The sequence below is a fragment of the Pecten maximus genome, chromosome 16 (genome assembly GCF_902652985.1).
Source record: "Pecten maximus chromosome 16, xPecMax1.1, whole genome shotgun sequence".
Classification (NCBI taxonomy): Eukaryota; Metazoa; Mollusca; class Bivalvia; order Pectinida; family Pectinidae; genus Pecten; species Pecten maximus.
Window position 1 is genome coordinate 1 of NC_047030.1, and position 19,686 is coordinate 19,686.

At 34.9% G+C, this 19,686-nt stretch overlaps 1 protein-coding gene across 2 annotated transcripts in view; it reads right to left on the minus strand.

Annotated features, from left to right (window-relative positions):
- Positions 1 to 1,554: 1,554 nt before the first annotated feature.
- LOC117345052 overlaps positions 1,555 to 19,686 on the minus strand; it is a 43,853-nt gene continuing 25,721 nt past the window's right edge. For both annotated transcript variants that reach the window (XM_033907996.1, XM_033907997.1), the window contains exons 2-5: positions 18,136 to 18,460; positions 13,556 to 13,606; positions 5,251 to 5,274; positions 1,555 to 3,976 (exon numbers count right to left, since the gene is read on the minus strand). In XM_033907996.1, the coding sequence (XP_033763887.1) occupies positions 1,770 to 3,976; positions 5,251 to 5,274; positions 13,556 to 13,606; positions 18,136 to 18,460 (2,607 nt within the window). In that variant the 3' untranslated portion in view covers positions 1,555 to 1,769. The remainder of the gene's footprint in view (positions 3,977 to 5,250; positions 5,275 to 13,555; positions 13,607 to 18,135; positions 18,461 to 19,686) is intronic.

A 19,686-nucleotide genomic window follows, 5' to 3' on the forward strand; every position in this document is an offset into this window, starting at 1 on the left:
ATGATCGGTACTCAAAATATTTTCTATAGTAAAATTATATGGACTCATTGTAGAACCACGTCCTCGTCGTTGAGTCTGGAAACATTTCAAATGGCCAAGAGTTCTACATTTTTTTTATAATACAGCTAAAATCCCGTTCAGGTCCGCTCGATCCCATTCAGGTCCGCCGTGTTTGTCGGTTCGATTAGCGACCCATTTATCGAGCTGTAAAATACATCATTATGATTTTCTTTTGTACAGAAATAGTATTTTACTATGAAGTAACATCTCTTCCAGCATTATACACAAAAAATATTATACAAACTTAGCTATAATACAGCTAAAATCCCGTTCAGGTCCACTCGATCCCATTCAGGTCCGCCGTGTTTGTCGGTTCGATTAGCGACCCATTTATCGAGCTGTAAAATACATCATTATGATTTTTTTTGTACAGAAATAGTATTTTACTATGAAGTAACATCTCTTCCTGCATTATACACAAAAAATATTATACAAACTTAGCTATAATACAGCTAAAATCCCGTTCAGGTCCACTCGATCCCATTCAGGTCCGCTGTGTTTGTCGGTTCGATTAGCGACTCATTTATCGAGCTTTAAAAAACATCATTCTAATTTGTTTTTTCAAATGAAAATGGTGTTTCGACATGTAATAACACCCATTCTTGCATAAAACACCGAGAAATAACACATTAATAATCAATAAACACCTTTAAAACCCATTCAGGTCCAGATTCAGGTCCTTTCAGGTCCATTCATGTCTTTAGGAGGACCCGTATTACCACCTTCCTTTCACTCGCACCTACCTGAGGAGAATCCGGGAATTTTCGTACTAAATCGTTTTCGTACCGGGTATTTTCGTACTAAATCGTTTTCGTTCCAGGGAATTTTCGTACCAATAAATAATGATATAAGGAATATCGATTAAAATATTATATAAAATATGTGGCGATTGTTTGTCTTGGTATCTTCAATTGTTTAAAATAAAGCCAACGTTTCGTGCTATTTTTCCCTGTATGGCTTTCTGTTTATGCGGTCGTACTAAATAAGGTAAGTGTTAATAATCGTTAATGTGCATCAACATTCAACAAATACTATCAGACATCAAAAATTTCAAAATAACATAGATATTTCATAGTAATACATGTCCTTTAACTGTTTAACCATTTACCAGGTGTCAGATAACTAAGTGATAATTGATTAGCTAATTAATTGATTGGCCTAGACACGCGTCTGCGAGCAGTGAAGCGTGAACGCGACAGTCACGATTTCAACACATAGAAATCCAACAAAATCCTAAATGAGAAATGTGAATAAGAATGGATCTGAGAATTATTATAAGTAATAATGATAAAATGAATGAAAATATTGACATTATATTTTTAGTACGAAACTACCCGGACGAAAATTCCCAGGTACGAAAATGACAGTGGTACGAAAATGGATCGGTACGAAAATTCCCGTTACCCCTGAGGACACCCCCTATCGCCGAAGAAAATTTCTAAAACTGGCGACTTTTGTTTGTTTTTGTGAACAATGATGAAAATAAATTGTTTCTTCAACTTAATCTTTGTTTAATTATACACCATGTTATACAAGTTAATGTATAGAAGGTTAAGAAGTATGTGTGACTATTTCTAAGTACTTTTATTTACAAATAAACTTGACAAGATGATCCTACAAAAGGTTTCCACAGTGTTCTGTTCGTTGCTGTTTATTTTGTCATTATGTTACACAAGTTAATGTATAGAAGTGTGAATATTTAATACATTTTACTTATTAAACACTTCGACAAGATGATCATACAATGGGTTGTTATCTAACTCCCTCCACTTTCTCTCCTCTGTCCATTCCTTTACCAGGTCTAAAACAGATTCCCCGTATTTAGTAAGTATGGTCGTGATGTCATACTTACCTCCTGTTTTCTCTACGTTCAGTTTTACGTGACGTTCACACTTAGTGAACCAGTCTACATCTGTTGTCCACTTGGCTATGTGATGTAGACAATTATACCCGAACTTATCTACAGCTGTAGTTAGTGCTGGGTAACACTGACACAGGTATAAACTAAGCTCCCTGTGTCCCTGTATACAACTCCAATGTAATACTGTAAACCCTAACTTGTCCACTAACTGTGACAGGTACTGTCCACACACACAACTCCTATGTACATCACGACCATCTTCTGTCTCACACTTATGTTGTACATCCTCAACTCTACACAATGATTTAAGTATCAATCTCTCCACTGTCTGAAATATACCAACGTTTCCTGTCAGTGCCACAAGATGGAGCGGGCTTCGTCCCCTCCAATCAGTCCCATGTACCAAGTCTGGGTAAGTGTCACACAACATGGTCACCATCTCTTCTCTCTTAAACAAACACGCCTCGTGTAGGACATTGATATTGTCAGCTAAATGTGATGATCGTGACCTGAATGCCCTCGCTGTAGGAATGACGTCATACTTTAGTAGTTGACGCAGTAGTTGTACATTCCCACCCTTCACTACACTAAACAGTGTATCATTGTCAGGTGTGGCACCCACAGAAAGGAGACACGAGACACGATCTTCTAAACCAGCAGAGCAAGCTCCATTTAACAAGACACCTTTTATCAGTTGGTGTAAGTTTTTGTCATCATTCTGACCACTTAGCCAACTAATAAATCCCTGTAGAAACAGGGTGTCTGTCCATACATCTAATCTAACTATATAGTCAGACAATCCGTGGTTCCAGTCATATCGGACTCTGTAGTCCCAGTCATATCGTCGGACATCAGATTCACACTCTCTGGTCAAACGTTTATACATGTGTTCACTACTAGATTTTATAACTATTCTATTAGCTGTGGATTTTGATGTTGATATATAGTGGAGGAACTTTCGGGGACAATTTTCTATAAACCCAATTTTTGTGTCCTTGCCATACAAAAGGGCAACAGTGTCCTGAACAGAATCATGACAAAATTTGTAAATTGAATCATCATCATCATCATCATCATCACCATCATCATCATCATCATCATCATAAAAATCATCATAATCATCATAAAAATCATCATCATCATCATAAAGATAATATTTTCTTTTTTCAACCAGAGATCCAAACATTACATCTAAACTTTTCCGCAGAGATCTGATTTTGTCTGCATGATCAAGTTTAATTCCCTGGAAAGCTTCATCAAGCTTTTTCTTGTCAACACTTTCACTGTTTTTAGGATCTAAATCCCCTTTCTTAACCCTCCCATTATTGAGAAAGAGAAACAGAAGAGCAGAAAAGTGCTCCTCTGGTAATTTCTTCAAAGTTGTTTCCATGAAATGAAATGGACGTTTGAAGAAATGAACCCCCTCTTTTTGTAAGTTGGGAACATCCCTATAAAGTCGACAACACTGCGGAAATCCTATATCTGGGGCAAGTTTGATTATTTCAGATTCCTTTCCACTAGGAAAGGTTTTAATTTCTTGGACATAACTTTCTAAAATAAGCTTTTTTTCTGCAATTTTTATGCAGTTTTTACCTCTCAAATCAATGATATTTTGTTCGAAGAATTCACAAGAAGATAATTGTGTGCTTTTGAAAATTTCATCTCGAACATTTAGTATCAAACAATTCGATCTATTATTGAGTTTCCCACAAAATGTCGACTTAATGGAGATATCCCTTTTCTTTAAATCTTCAGCGATTTCCCCACTAACATCATCAACATATACAGCTAATTGTGTGTTTGGCTCAACAATTTCATCCCATTTGGCCATGCTGTAAAGCTGGACAGGATCCTTTGACAGTCTGGTATCCTTATCATCGCCGTCCATTAGCCACTTCAGCAGTTGGTAACCCATTAAAGTCTTCCCATCCCCTGAGGCACCCTTGATGAGGACAATGCTGTTCTTTCTGATCATTTCTTTAGCGTCTTCCAAGGCTTGTGTAGAGATCACCTCTGGTTTTGAGGTTTGATCAATGGTTGTTAATCTTGTTCTTTCTGCAATCAGGAAGATTAAGACTTTATTATTTCTGATTATTTTATAATTTTACTTTTAAAATTAGAGAAGTAATAATTTTCATGCTAAATCACAAGACTTATTTTTAATTCAGATATATAAGTAAGATATTTCTTATAACTAAACATTAGATATCTATTTAAATAGTTATATCTGTATTTCAAATACATGTCTCTCCAAAATGAAATAAAATTTAATCTAAATACAGTTATCTCTATTTTATACATAAATAGATATATACAGATATCTCTATTTTATACATAAATAGATATATACATGCAGATATCTCTATTTTATACATAAATAGATATATACAGATATCTCTATTTTATACATAAATAGATATATACAGTTATCTCTATTTTATACATATATAAATAGATATATACAGTTATCTCTATTTCATACATAAATAGATATATACAGATATCTCTATTTCTAATACAGATATCTATATCGTAAATTAATACAAATTCAAATGAAGATATCTTAATCAAATGGGTAGAAACACCAACGGTTTGCCATAATGACCATTACAGTTTTTACCCATTTAATTTATTGATTTATCTATTGCTCGGTTTTAGCGAAGTCGTTTATATCAATATAGCCCAATAGACCACATTTTGCCCCGCCCCTCAGGCCCCTGGGGGGTCAGCCCCATCATTTGAACAATTTCAATCCCCACCCAATAGTGATGCTATCAGACAAATAGGAGCAATATCCTTTGCTTAGTTTCAGAGAAGAAATCGGTTATACTAATATAGCTATATTGATCCCTTTTGGCCCCGCCCCTCAGACCCCACCATTTGTACAATTTTGAGTCGCCACCCCATAGGGATGCTTCTGACCAAATTTGGTCAAATTCTGATCTGTGGTTAAGAAGAAGTCAATTGTTGACGGACGGACGACAGACGGACCAGGTGAGCTAATAAGTGAAATAAATACCATATACAACAACCTACTCATTGTGTAACCTCTACTTCCATCAGTCAGCCACAATGACTACATGACGTATCAGGTAACATATGGCCATGACCTTTGATGGATGATTATAGAGATTGTTATTGTTTATACACAATCAATTATTTCGTGTGGTCTTTAACACACAAACATTTATGTTTCAAATATTTCACAAGCTGCTGTCATATCCTTGATGGAGTTTCTACATGGTCTTTATTGTTGATATGGATGGTTTCCTGGACCTCTCTTCCATCAAACAAATATTTTCATGTCAAACATCCTTTAGCAGACTCACCTATCACAGCTCTCAACGTCCTTCCTGTAAAACACAAGGATCCAGTATTAGATATTTCACAAAGATTAAGAACCAGAACAGAGCTTGAATGTATTTTTATTTTCTATGTGAAAGACAAGACTTTTAGAATTAAGGTAAATCCTGAAAAAATTATCAATACCCAGAATCCTTGCCAATAATCCACATGATCAGCTTAATATTGACAGAACTATAGTAAGAGTACTGACACATCAGACAGACGGTTCCTTCCCACTCAGCCAACATGTTGTTTTTGCTACATTTGTATATAAACATTACCTGAGTTTACCTGTGGAAAATGTAGGTATAGTCTGTTTCAGTATACGTATACATGGGACTCAGAGCTTAAAAATCAAGGTGACTCACAATAAAAGTGAAGAAAATGTTTAAGAATACCTTTAAAAATATACATTCATATGTACGTATTAATAACAGAATACATATACTGATAATTTATTACTTATATTATTAATGATAGTACACAACACTTCAAAAATGAAATAATGGAAAATCTTTCATAATTAAAAATTCAATCATTTTTTTTCTTGTTCTTTTTCCCCTTTCAATTAGTTATGATTACTATTTTATAATAAGCAACTAATTCTTACAAATTGAATTATTGTTTCAACAAAAATAAAGGTGCATTTTGTTAAAATCACATAAAGAGTTAACGGCATAAACTTCAATATGTAGTCAAAACTGTTTACAAGAGTATGTGTATGTAACCAACACAAAAAACAACCAATTGTTATTCCCTCAAAATTACAATAAACAGTATACACCTGGGTCCGATCATTTTACCAATTCCATTAGTTATTTTTCTCTAAACACTTACTGTACTTGACGTTCCTGGAAATAGATTATTGATTGCAATGACATATGCCCAGATTAGGGTTGATTTCTTGGGGAATGGTAGAGTATCAAGTTGGAGGTAAACCATGCGCAAAGAAGAGGAATATCGCCAACCGGAATCGAGACTCCAGACTCTCAAGATGACACGATGGATGTGACCGCATATGCTGATGCAGCTTCACATCTTATCCACATGGGGTATTAAATCCAGGATAATTGCAATTATATACTCGTTTATCATATACTTGTGTTTCCTGGACATTAACATTCAGTTTCATAAATGGACCTAAGTGATTATGATATACTTTGAGAAATTGAACTTGTGTATACTAAACATTATATACAAGTGTAATTTAACATTCAATTTCATAAAGTAACTTATTAATTGAACTTGCAAGGGTTATGATTACCATATACTCGTGTTAAAGGAAGTGACAATTATATATAGACTAGTATTTCTTTGTAATAATAAGATTAAACTATTTATTACGTGAATAATTTCGTATGTGAAGACTGCATACATGAGAACCGCCGATATGATTAATTGACTTTGGTGATATTGTGAACTTTATCCGTGATTTCTAGGATTATACTGATTTGTGCTTTATTATTCAATCAGTTTCATTATCATACATGATTTGTTTTACTTGAACTATTAAAATGTGATTTAAAGTGTTTTGTTTTTAATCGTTTTCATTTAAGTACATTATATACAGTGGAACTTCGTTAACTCGAAGTCGACGGGACCACGAAAAAACTGTTCGAATTAAGCGAGTTATCGTTTTTGGTGAAAAGTTTGGTCAATATTTGTCAACATTATATAATCATTATAACTTCGCTCTGTCGCTCATCAGTTTAGTGTGAAGACTGGTCAATACCTGTAAATATATATGTAATGTTTCGTTATGTCACTTGTAATTTGGTGTATTTTTGCCGATATACAGTCACGATAAAGTTTCTTTCACTTAGTCACTTCAATAACGATCTGATGTGCAAGTCATGTTTGCAAAAGGTAAACGATTTTTTAACGATTTAAACATATTTTTATTGTTCAATATAACAACAAGGATAAGGCACAAGTTATCTCAACTTAGAAACGCCTTCTCCCCTATTGAAGTGAATTATTTTTAAGTGACCTTAGAACTGATTACTATTTTTAATATAGGTAAACGATAAAACGGAATTCGACAAAATAACAAGTTATTAATGTCAAAACAAATAACCCTTAAAGTTTAACACAGATTGCATACAAAACGTAACAGAACCATTACCTTTTATTGGACATATACAAAATACTGTTTGATCGGCCTACTTACTTTTTATTGATAACTGTGTATTAGCACCGGAAGTCGGGCTGCGCATGTGCGTATAAAATGTTACTGTAACTGAGTTGGCGTTTTATCCGATTTAATAGACAGCACTGACCGTTACAGTTGTACTCTGAACACCTCGGCAGTAATTACGCTATTGTTTCAGCAGTTTAAAGATTTAATAGACGCCGGTGACTGTGTCATTTCTACACCTGTATCAGCCGGGTAGATCTACCGGTGTGTCAGAGATTAGTTCCGCTTGAGCGAACGGGTAGATGAGTTGTTGACTATCTCGTGTACTGATATCGGCGACCGCCTTGGGAAATTACCTGATGTAAGCTTATATTAAGTAATGCAGTACTTTTTATCCCCAAGATTTGTTGTTATAGTTATAGTTCCAGATTGAAAAATATTTAACCGTGCTTAAACAAAAAGATAGAACAACAGTATGTAAATTCAGAACTAGTAATATATTTCTTCCGGTAGAGACAGGGCGATGGACCGGAACGTCTCGTCAAAATAGGATTTGTCTGCTATGTTTTACTGGGGTTGGATGCGAGTACCATTACTTATTTTTATGTTCTAGTATATATGTAAATCAAATTCGTAGAAAGTACATACCTAATTATTATACATGTAACCCATCTATTCATAAAATAAAAGGATTATTATCATTATGCAATATTAGAGTATTATCAAATCTATCTATGTTCATCCAATTACTAGAAAAACATCTAAAACATAATATATGAATTTTCAACATCAAATTCTAAAATTTATATAGTGTATACAGTATTGTAAAAACATTGAAATGATATGTTTTAAAACATAATGTTATATAATAAGTACTACTGTATGGTTAAATATACCATCCTGTATTGAACGAACGTTTCATGCAGTGTACACTACAAACTTTGTCTAAATGTATGTTTCACTACTCTGTACAGAATGTTATATATTGTATTATGATGTTGTAATTGTTGTTGACCTCTTGTCGCACACAATAGTGTGCCTGAGTGCTAATAAAGATCTCTCTCTCTCTCTATAAGATTCAACCGACAATTTCTTTTATGAATTTATGAAACACTTATAATAGCATGTAGGTTAGTAGTGTCGATATGTTCAGTATTACAAACGGAATTTAGCTCTTAAAAAATGTCGGCGTTTACCACCGATCGATGAAAATTATACTTCGAGTTATTTGAACATTTCAAGTAGGATTTTTATTGTTGGGACCAAATTTTTACTTCGTATTATCCGAGTTTTTCGAGTTTTCCGAATTCGAATTTTCCGAGTTTTTTTTACTAAGATAAAGAGAGAATTCGGCCGGGACCGGCGAGGTACTTCGAGTTAAGCGGGGTATTCAAGTTATCCGAGTTCGAGTTAACGAAGTTCCACTGTATACCTGTTATATATCACAATGAAACAGGTAAAGTTGACTTAAACTTATTGATAATGTGACCTTTCAATGTAAAGGTTAAAATTGAACAAATGTGTTTAATAATTATGATAAAGTGTGAAATTTGTAACAATGGAAGATATAGAAAAATGAAATATTTTCACTAGTTTATGAAAATTTGAGTTATTTTATTTTAGATTTTTTAATTATATAAAAGTATTTGTGATATATATATATTTAGTATACATTATCTACAAACTACTAACAGCATGTATCACAGGTAATACAGGTAATACAGGTAACCTGAGAATCAATTACTTCTCCAAAACAGACTATAACTTACTTGAAATTAGAGCCTATTCTTCTCTAATGTTCCTACCCCCAATGTTAAAATAGGATATGTTGGCCGAGTGGGAAGACACCAGACAGACACCAGCAATATTTGACAATTTATCTGAGCGCTACATTGATAATGAATTTCTGCCTATTCAATTAATTCAATTATTTTATTCCGTATGCAAATAGCATATAGGATCACAATATACATACACATGACAACAATTTACATTTGCGCAAGACGGCGGAGAACACAGCCAATGTAACACCAAGTATTATACATTTCAATAAAGCATGTGTTAATATATATATATTTTTTTTTTTGCCATCACAAAAAGTGTATATCATACAATTACAATATTACAATTGCAATTTTAAACTACACGAATTTTTAAGACATAAAAAGACAATCACATACTTGAAATTATATTCCTAGACATATTTTCTCTAGGAGGTTATGATAAAGAAAAAACTATTGTGCAATTACTAATTAATTTACTATTAATCAAACATATAAATACTTATTAACTAAGTAACAGTGACTTCCTTTTGGCCGTCGCCTGAATTAAATATTTTCCAAAATTTCTTAAAGTTTTTACATTGGTACTACAGAACAATTCAGTCATTTTGAAAACAGATGGACGGCGATAAAAATATGGTTTTAAATACTTCACCCTTAAATCCAAATACTTTGGACATAACAAAATAAAATGGACTTCATCCTCAACTTCATGATTATCACACAAAGTACACAGCCTTTGGTGTCTAGGGATACCACTGTACCTACCAATTTCAATATTCAACGAATGAGCATTTAATCTGTATTTGGATATTATTCGTTTTATTTTGAAAGTTAATGGTTTACTGAGATAGTCCTGTATGATAAACGTATCAACGATGTGTTTATATATGGTGCACTTAGAAGAGCTTTCTAAACTAGCTCTCGTTTCTTGGATAAAAATATCTTGTAACCGTTGTTTATACAATAACAAAAATATGTTTTTATTTGGTACGTTCTGTGCATACCATACATCGCCAAAACCAAGTGAACATAAGTCATTTTTCAAATGATGAACCCAATTTGCTTTGCTATTAGGCTTTTTAATGTTAAGTTCGAATAACTCATTATAGCAAGCCCTCAATATACAGTTTTCAGTATTCAATAGTTGTAGCCAATATTTAACAATAAACATCTTTCTCGTTATATAAAAAGGAAAACGTCCTATACAGGTATGCTGCGCGAAACATGTAACTGAGTTTTCAAGTGTGACCTTTGATTTACCTTGATTGAAAATTAAAATTAAATCTGATTTTCATATTAGCTTTGCGTTTTGATGTTATGGTGTAAATATGAACTATATTAGTTCACGGGTTCACAAAATATCTTGTTTAAGGTCTTTTTATTTCTGAAGTGGGCTTTTAACCTTTATCTTGTAAAGCTTGGGATTTCCTGATTCTTTGTACAAAATTTTGGATTAACAGATGGACAGATACAACTCGTGAGTTCAACAATTTGATATAATTATCTGTAATTGCCCTAATCTATCCTATTTTTTTTCGGTTTTTAAAACACATGTATGCTGACATCATGATGTTTGGGGTAAACAAACACAAGAGGCCCAGATGGTCTGCACCACTCACCTGGATATATCAGTAATAATGGCAAAAATATTTTTATAATTTTTTTTTATATATTTATATAAAAAGTTTTGTATGCATCTTCCAACTATGGTTTCCACCATTTATAAACCACACCCATTTTTTTTGCAATATTTCCCATATTAGCTCCCCCCTCCTCCGCCAGCCCAAAGGGACCCAAACTTCCATTTATACAACCTTAGATCTCCTTTGCCCAATGATGCTTCAGACTAGAATTTCATCAAAATCCATTTAGTCATTCAGGACTAGTAACAATTTAAAAGGATTTACTTATATGTCCACAATTAGGCCCTGCCCTTCTGGTCTCACCATTCATGTCAAATCTGTTCCCCTTCCCCAAGGATGTTTCTGACCAAATTTGGTTCAATTCTATTGAGTACTTTGTGACAAGAAGTGGTTTATAGGATTTACCTCTATTTCCATTATTGGGCCCCACCCCTCAGGCCCGAGGGGAGTTACAGCCACCATTTATGCAAGATCTATTTCCCTCCCCCCAATGATCTTTTTGGTTCAAACCTATTCAGGCGTTTTTGACAAGTAGTGATTTGAACATCCTACATATCATACCTCTTAGCTATAGGTTATCTATGTCTGTTGTCACATGTGTACAATCATTTTATGTTAGAACATCCTACATATCATACCTCTTAGGTTATCTATGTCTGTTGTCACACGTGTACAATCATTTTATGTTAGAACATCCTACATATCCTACCACTTAGGTTATCTATGTCTGTTGTCACACATGTCAATCATTTTATGTTAGAACATCCTACATATCCTACCTCTTAGGTTATCTATGTCTGTTGTCACATGTACAATCATTTTATGTTAGAACATCCTACATATCCTACCTCTTAGGTTATCTATGTCTGTTGTCACTCGTGTACAATAATTTTATGTTAGAACATCCTACCTATCCTACCTCTTAGGTTATCTATGTCTGTTGTCACTCGTGTACAATCATTTTATGTTAGAACATCCTACATATCATACCTCTTAGGTTATCCATATACGGTGACCTGGGATCGACACTAACAGTAGCCAGGCAGCCAAGGGCTGCCCGGAATCTGGTTGGGCTGCCAGAATGTCAAGACCAGCATCCCTTTTAGGCTGCCAACATTTTCAGCCAAATATATGATGTGCAGCTGAAGTTTTCCTCATTTATTTTTATTTTATTTTTCAAAACTTTTTTTTAAAGAAACCCTTTGGTGTAGATCTAATATTTTATGCTCAGAATGAACTAGATAGAAGCTGCATCAAGAATTCACTATATATATCTATATAGATTTCTTACACACAATCTGACACAGGTCTCATTCACTGTCTTGTGTATATCTATATAGATGTCTTATACACAATCTGACACAGGTCTCACTGTCTTGTGTATATCTATATAGATGTCTAGTACAAAATCTGACACAGGTCTCACTGTCTTGTGTATATCTATATAGATGTCTTACACACAATCTGACACAGGTCTCACTGTCTTGTGTATATCTATATAGATGTCTGATACACAATCTGACACAGGTCTCATGCACTGTCTTGTGTATATCTATATAGATGTCTTATACACAATCTGACACAGGTCTCACTGTCTTGTGTATATCTATATAGATGTCTGATACACAATCTGACACGGATCTCACTGTCCTGTGTATATATATCTATATAATGTCTTATACACAATCTGACACAGATCTCACTGTCTTGTGTATATATCTATATAGATGTCTTACACACAATCTGACACAAGTCTCACTGTCTTTTGTATATCTATATAGATGTCTTACACACAATCTGGCACAGGTCTCACTGTCTTGTGTATATCTATATAGATGTCTAGTACAAAATCTGACACAGGTCTCACTGTCTTGTGTATATCTATATAGATGTCTGATACACAATCTGACACGGATCTCACTGTCTTGTGTATATCTATATAGATGTCTGATACAAAATCTGACACAGGTCTCACTGTCCTGTGTATATCTATATAGATGTCTGATACACAATCTGACACGGATCTCACTGTCTTGTGTATATATCTATATAGATGTCTTATACACAATCTGATGCAGGTCTCACTGTCTTGTGTATATCTATATAGATGTCTTACACACAATCTGACACAGGTCTCACTGTCTTGTGTATATCTATATAGATGTCTTATACACAATCTGACACAGGTCTCACTGTCTTGTGTACATATCTATATAAATGTCTTATACACAATCTGACACAGGTCTCACTGTCTTGTGTATATCTATATAGATGTCTTATGTACACAATCTGACACAGGTCTCACTGTCTTGTGTATATCTATATAGATGTCTTATACACAATCTGACACAGGTCTCACTGTCTTGTGTATATCTATATAGATGTCTTATGTACACAATCTGACACAGGTCTCACTGTCTTGTGTATATCTATATAGATGTCTTATACACAATCTGACACAGGTCTCACTGTCTTGTGTATATCTATATAGATTTCTTATACACAATCTGACATAGATCTCACTGTCTTGTGTATATATCTATATAATGTCTTATACACAATCTGATACAGGTTTAAAATTACTGTCTTGTGTATATCTATATAGATATATCATACACACAATCTTACATTAATTCATTTTGTTTATAATTCAAAAAAAAAATTTTCGACTTCATACCAAAATATAAAAACATCAGGCTATAGGTTTATCCTCGTGACTACCTACCATTCAGGTCTCCCTCTCTTTCAGTTCTCGGTCTTTTTGCTGCTGGTGGTCCTGTAAGTAATTAGATGGTGTTATATACTAGAGAAATACTCAAACAACCAGACATCAATCAGTTGTGATACCATAGGTTACCAAACTGTTACAACTTGGTATCAATCAGCTGTGACACCATTGGGTACCAAACTGTTACAACTAGACATCAATAAGCTGTGATACCATTGGGTACCAAACTGTTACAACTAGACATCAATAAGCTGTGATATCATTGGGTACCAAACTGTTACAACTAGACATGGATCAGCTGTGATACCATTGGGTACCAAACTGTTACAACCAGACATCAATCAGCTGTGATACCATTGGGTACCAAACTGTTACAACCAGTCATCAATCAGCTGTGATACCATTGGGTACCAAACTGTTACAACCAGTCATCAATCAGCTGTGATACCATAGGGTACCAAACTGTTACAACTAGACATGGATCAGCTGTGATACCATTGGGTACCAAACTGTTACAACCAGACATCAATCAGCTGTGATACCATTGGGTACCAAACTGTTACAACCAGTCATCAATCAGCTGTGATACCATAGGGTACCAAACTGTTACAACTAGACATGGATCAGCTGTGATACCATTAGGTACCAAACTGTTACAACCAGACATCAATCAGCTGTGATACCATTGGGTACCAAACTGTTACAACCAGACATCAATCAGCTGTGATACCATTGGGTACCAAACTGTTACAACTAGACATCAATCAGCTGTGATACCATTGGGTACCAAACTGCTACAGGCAGACATCAATCAGCTGTGATACCATAGGGTACCAAAACTGTTACAACCAGTCATCAATCAGCTGTGATAAAATTGCGTACCAAACTGTTACAACCAGACATCAATCAGCTGTGATACCATTGGGTACCAAACTGTTACAAACTGACATCAATCAGCTGTGATACCATTTGGTACCAAACTGTTACAAACTGACATCAATTAGCTGTGATACCATTTGGTACCAAACTGTTACAAACTGACATCAATCAGCTGTGATACCATTGGGTACCAAACTGTTACAACCTGACATCAATCAGCCGTGACTATCAGGTACCAAACTGACACAACTAGACATGGATCAGCTATGATACCATTAGGTACCAAACTAATACAACCAGACATTAAATAATAAGTATTTTATTATATCAGAGGGAGCTTGGCACGCGCCAATGAAAGATCGTTATTGGTTCTATGTAATATTGATGTTTTTCTTTTTCTTCTTCATTCCTTCTTAATGCTGACTACCACTTTATTAAATTATCAGAGTAAGTTTAATATTCATTATAAAGTAAATATTGCAAGCCTTCATTTCTGCATATTTTTGGTCCAATATCAGGTTTATCAAAAATCATTGTTAAAGATTCTAACACATTGAACCCCTGTAACCTTGAATGTAGGTCAAGGTCATTCATTTGAACAAACATTGTAGGCCTTCACACAAGCATGCTACAGGTCTAATATTATCTGTTCTTTACGGTTTTTGGAAAGAAGTTATTTAAAGGAAATGTTGATGCCAGACAGCTGACCAGACCGACAGACAGACCCTGCACCATGGCATCTAAAAAGAACTTTTTGAGAAATATAGATAACAAACTTCAACTGTCAAAATTCAAAATGACTGCCCTTTTGTTTTCTTGATCAGTTTCAAAACTGAATGAACACTATAGGGACCAAGGGGAACTAACGTCGAGTTGTACTTCTAAGAAATTGTGATAATAAACTTCAATTCTCAAAATAAAGATGGCCACTTGTTGGGCTTTTTTTTCACAATCAGACTCAAAATTAATGAGCACAACTATAAATCAGGGGACACTTACATGTGAAATTTGAGAAATACCCCTCAAGTCCTTCTGATGAAACAGAGATAACTAGAACTGTAAGCCGATTGCTAATTTCAGTTTCCACAATAACTTCCTATTTGTGACCATGGCAACCGAATGACATCTATTGTTAGGTAATATAAAGCCTCTATTGTTTCTATAATACAGAAACCTGTATACAGTGATCTGGTTATCATGACAACTAAAACTGTTCCAGTCAATCTGATTGGTGATTGTATTGTCTTAATAAGGAATGAGTATTTGTGTGACGTCATACAGTGGTGATTGTATTGTCATAATGAGGTATGTGGTCGTATTGTCATAATGAGGTATGTGATCGTATTGTCATAATGAGGTATGTAATTGTATTGTCATAATGAGGTATGTGATTGTATTGTCATAATGAGGTATGTAATTGTATTGTCATAATGAGGTATGTAATTATATTGTCATAATGAGGTATGTGATTGTATTGTCATAATGAGGTATGTGGTTGTATTGTCATAATGAGGTATGTAATTATATTGTCATAATGAGGTATGTAATTGTATTGTCATAATGAGGTATGTAATTATATTGTCATAATGAGGTATGTAATTGTATTGTCATAATGAGGTATGTGGTTGTATTGTCATAATGAGGTAAATTGTATTGTCATAATGAGGTATGTAATTGTATTGTCATAATGAGGTATGTAATTGTATTGTCATAATGAGGTAAATTGTATTGTCATAATGAGGTATGTAATTGTATTGTCATAATGAGGTATGTAATTGTATTGTCATAATGAGGTATGTGGTTGTATTGTCATAATGAGGTATGTAATTATATTGTCATAATGAGGTATGTAATTGTATTGTCATAATGAGGTATGTGGTTGTATTGTCATAATGAGGTATGTGATCGTATTGTCATAATGAGGTATGTAATTGTATTGTCATAATGAGGTATGTGATTGTATTGTCATAATGAGGTATGTAATTGTATTGTCATAATGAGGTATGTAATTATATTGTCATAATGAGGTATGTGATTGTATTGTCATAATGAGGTATGTGGTTGTATTGTCATAATGAGGTATGTAATTATATTGTCATAATGAGGTATGTAATTGTATTGTCATAATGAGGTATGTAATTATATTGTCATAATGAGGTATGTGATTGTATTGTCATAATGAGGTATGTAATTATATTGTCATAATGAGGTATGTAATTGTATTGTCATAATGAGGTATGTAATTGTATTGTCATAATGAGGTATGTAATTATATTGTCATAATGAGGTATGTAATTGTATTGTCATAATGAGGTATGTAATTGTATTGTCATAATGAGGTATGTACTATTGTAGTGAAGTCTCACAGTGGTGATTGTATTACCACTTATTGTACGGGTGGCTTGGTGTGTCTGGAGCGGTATTTCATAATTAGAAGAATGTTAAGGCCATGTTCTGCTGGATGCAGTTCTATTTGTTGTAGGTGGTCCAAGTAGTTGAGTGCATAAATGATATGAATGAACTGATTTGGGATCAATCCAACATTGACCCTCGGTGATTAATCCCTAGTGGTGTCAGGGTGTATAGTTGGTGTATCCAGTAGGATACAACATTTACCCTTGGTCATTGATCCCTAGTGGTGTCAGGGTGTATAGTTGGTGTATCTAGTAGGATACAACATTGAAACTCGGTCATTGATCCCTAGTGGTGTCAGGGTGTATAGTTGGTGTATCTAGTACGATACAACATTGACCCTCGGTCATTGATCCCTAGTGGTGTCAGGGTGTATAGTTGGTGTATCCAGTAGGATACAACATTGACCCTCGGTCATTGATCCCTAGTGGTGTCAGGGTATATAGTTGGTGTATCCAGTAGGATACAGCATTGATGAAATATTCCTTGACCTTTAACCATGTGACCTTGACCTTTGGTCAGTTGACTCTGTGTTTAATTATAACCGAAATTGCTGAACAACAATTCATAACAAAATGTTCATCAGTGAAAAGATACAAACAATTAATGCTCCTGTATTCCTAAGGAGAAATTGAAATTGAGTTGAAGGCAGCGGCTGTAAATTGACAGGTGTGGCATGGTGACCCGAACATGAGCAAGGACATTTGAGGACAGGAAAATATGTTTGACCTGGTGCATGAGGAATTATGACTGTCATTGTATGTGACCTTTGACCAGGTGTGGTGGAGTGACAGGGAAGTATGGTTGACCTGGCGCATGAGGAACTATGACTGTCGTTGTATGTGACCTTTGACCAGGTGTGGTTTGAAAATGTTTAAATCTGTGATATTAAATTACTTTAAACCTCAGTAATTTCTCGTGTTTTATGAATGACATAATTAAATTTGTTTACGATTTTGAGATATTTTTGAAAATTTCTTCATCCAAATAAGATCTGTATGGTTTGGTTTAGTTTATTTTGTTTAATGTCCTATTAACATCTAAGGTCATTCAAGGACGCCTCCCGTGCGTGCGACATGTATGAGTGTGGTGAGTGCGTCTGTGTGTTTTGGGAGGTTGCGGTATGTTCCGTGTTAAGTCTCCTTGTGATAGGCCGGAACTTTTGCCGATTTAAAGTGCTATCTCACTGAAGCATACTGCCAAAGACACCCAGCAGCACACCCCACCCGGTCACAAGATCTGTATGACACACAGGTATAACTATATATATTGTACAATGTTCTTACCTTCATTCAGGATTTCTTGAATTCGTCTTTGTTGTTTCTCCACATATCTAGCCTGTTGAAGATTAATGACCTTCAACTTTGATATAATTGTTTCGTAGCTTCCCAAATCTATTTTCGTATAGTTGGTAAGACGTTCAAATAGGTCATTAACATCCTGAATGCCATTTAAGTCTGCAGGAGTAAGAGGACAATTCCTAAAACGCTTTTTCAGTCGTATGAAATCTTGTGGCTCAAGATGTTGACCCAAATGATCAACCAGTTCATTATGGATCTCTGTGGCCTTTTCCCTATTGTCTAATGAGGATGCAGCCATTTCCTTACAAACCTGAAAAATAGCATGAACATAATCAATGTAATTAAAACTCTTATTAATGGTTCATGCAAAATCAACTTTTAACAGGTTTAAAAAACATTTCCTTACCAAATTTTTTAGAATGTTTTTTTACCAACAAAAGATCACAGAGGGATCATTATTTGTTGTATGCATGCTCTTTTCTCTCCTTACCCGGTGATTGATCTGATAACAAGAGGCCCAGAGGGCCTGTATCGCTCACCTGGTTTCATGAGATATGAAACAAGAATGATGCTTAAGTATATTTGTCGCTGGTATTGCTATGTCAATATATATCATAAGCATTTTATATGGGTACATGTACAATGGTTTTATTTTAATACTAAAAATGCCAAAAGGTACATTAATCCATGAAATGAAATTGACTTTTGGCGCGACCCCATAGGGATGCTAACACACAAATGTGAGTGATATCCATTGCTTAATTTCAGAGAAGATCTTGTTTAGACCAATTAGCCCCTTTTGACCCTGCCCTCTGCCCCCTGGGAGTCAGCTCCTTCCTTTATGCAATTTTGAATCCCTACCCCAATAGAATGCTAATAGTCAAATATGAGCTGTTTCAGAGAAGTTGTTCATATCAATTTAGCCAAATTGACCCCTTTTGGCCCAGCCCCTCAGCCTCCAGGGGGTCGGCCCCATCATTTGTACAATTTTGAATCCTTAACCAAAGTGAATGCTACCAGTCACATATTAAAGATATCCATTGCTTATTTTCAGAGAAAAAGTTGTTTATATAAATTTTGCCAAAATAACCCCTTTTGGCCCCGCCTCTTAGGTCCCCTGGGGTCAGCCCTGTCATTTGTACAATTTTGAATCCCTACCCTAGGGGGTTGCTACCAGGCAAATATGAGTGATATCCATTGCTTAGTTTCAGAGAAGAAGTCGTTAATATCAATATAGCTATATTGACCCCTCTTGGCCCCGCCCCTCAGGCCCCCCGGGGGTCAGCCACACCATTTGTACAATTTTGAATCCCCACCCCATAGTGTTGCTACCAGGCAAATATGAGCAATATCGTTTGTTCGGTTTCAGAGAAGAAGTTGTTTATATCAATATAGCCCAAATGACCACATTTGGCCCCGCCCTTCCGGCCCCTGGGGGTCAGCCCCATCATTTGTACAATTTTGAATCCCCACCCCAAAGTTATGCTACCAGGCAAATATGAGCGATATCCATTGCTCGGTTTCAGAGAAGAAGTC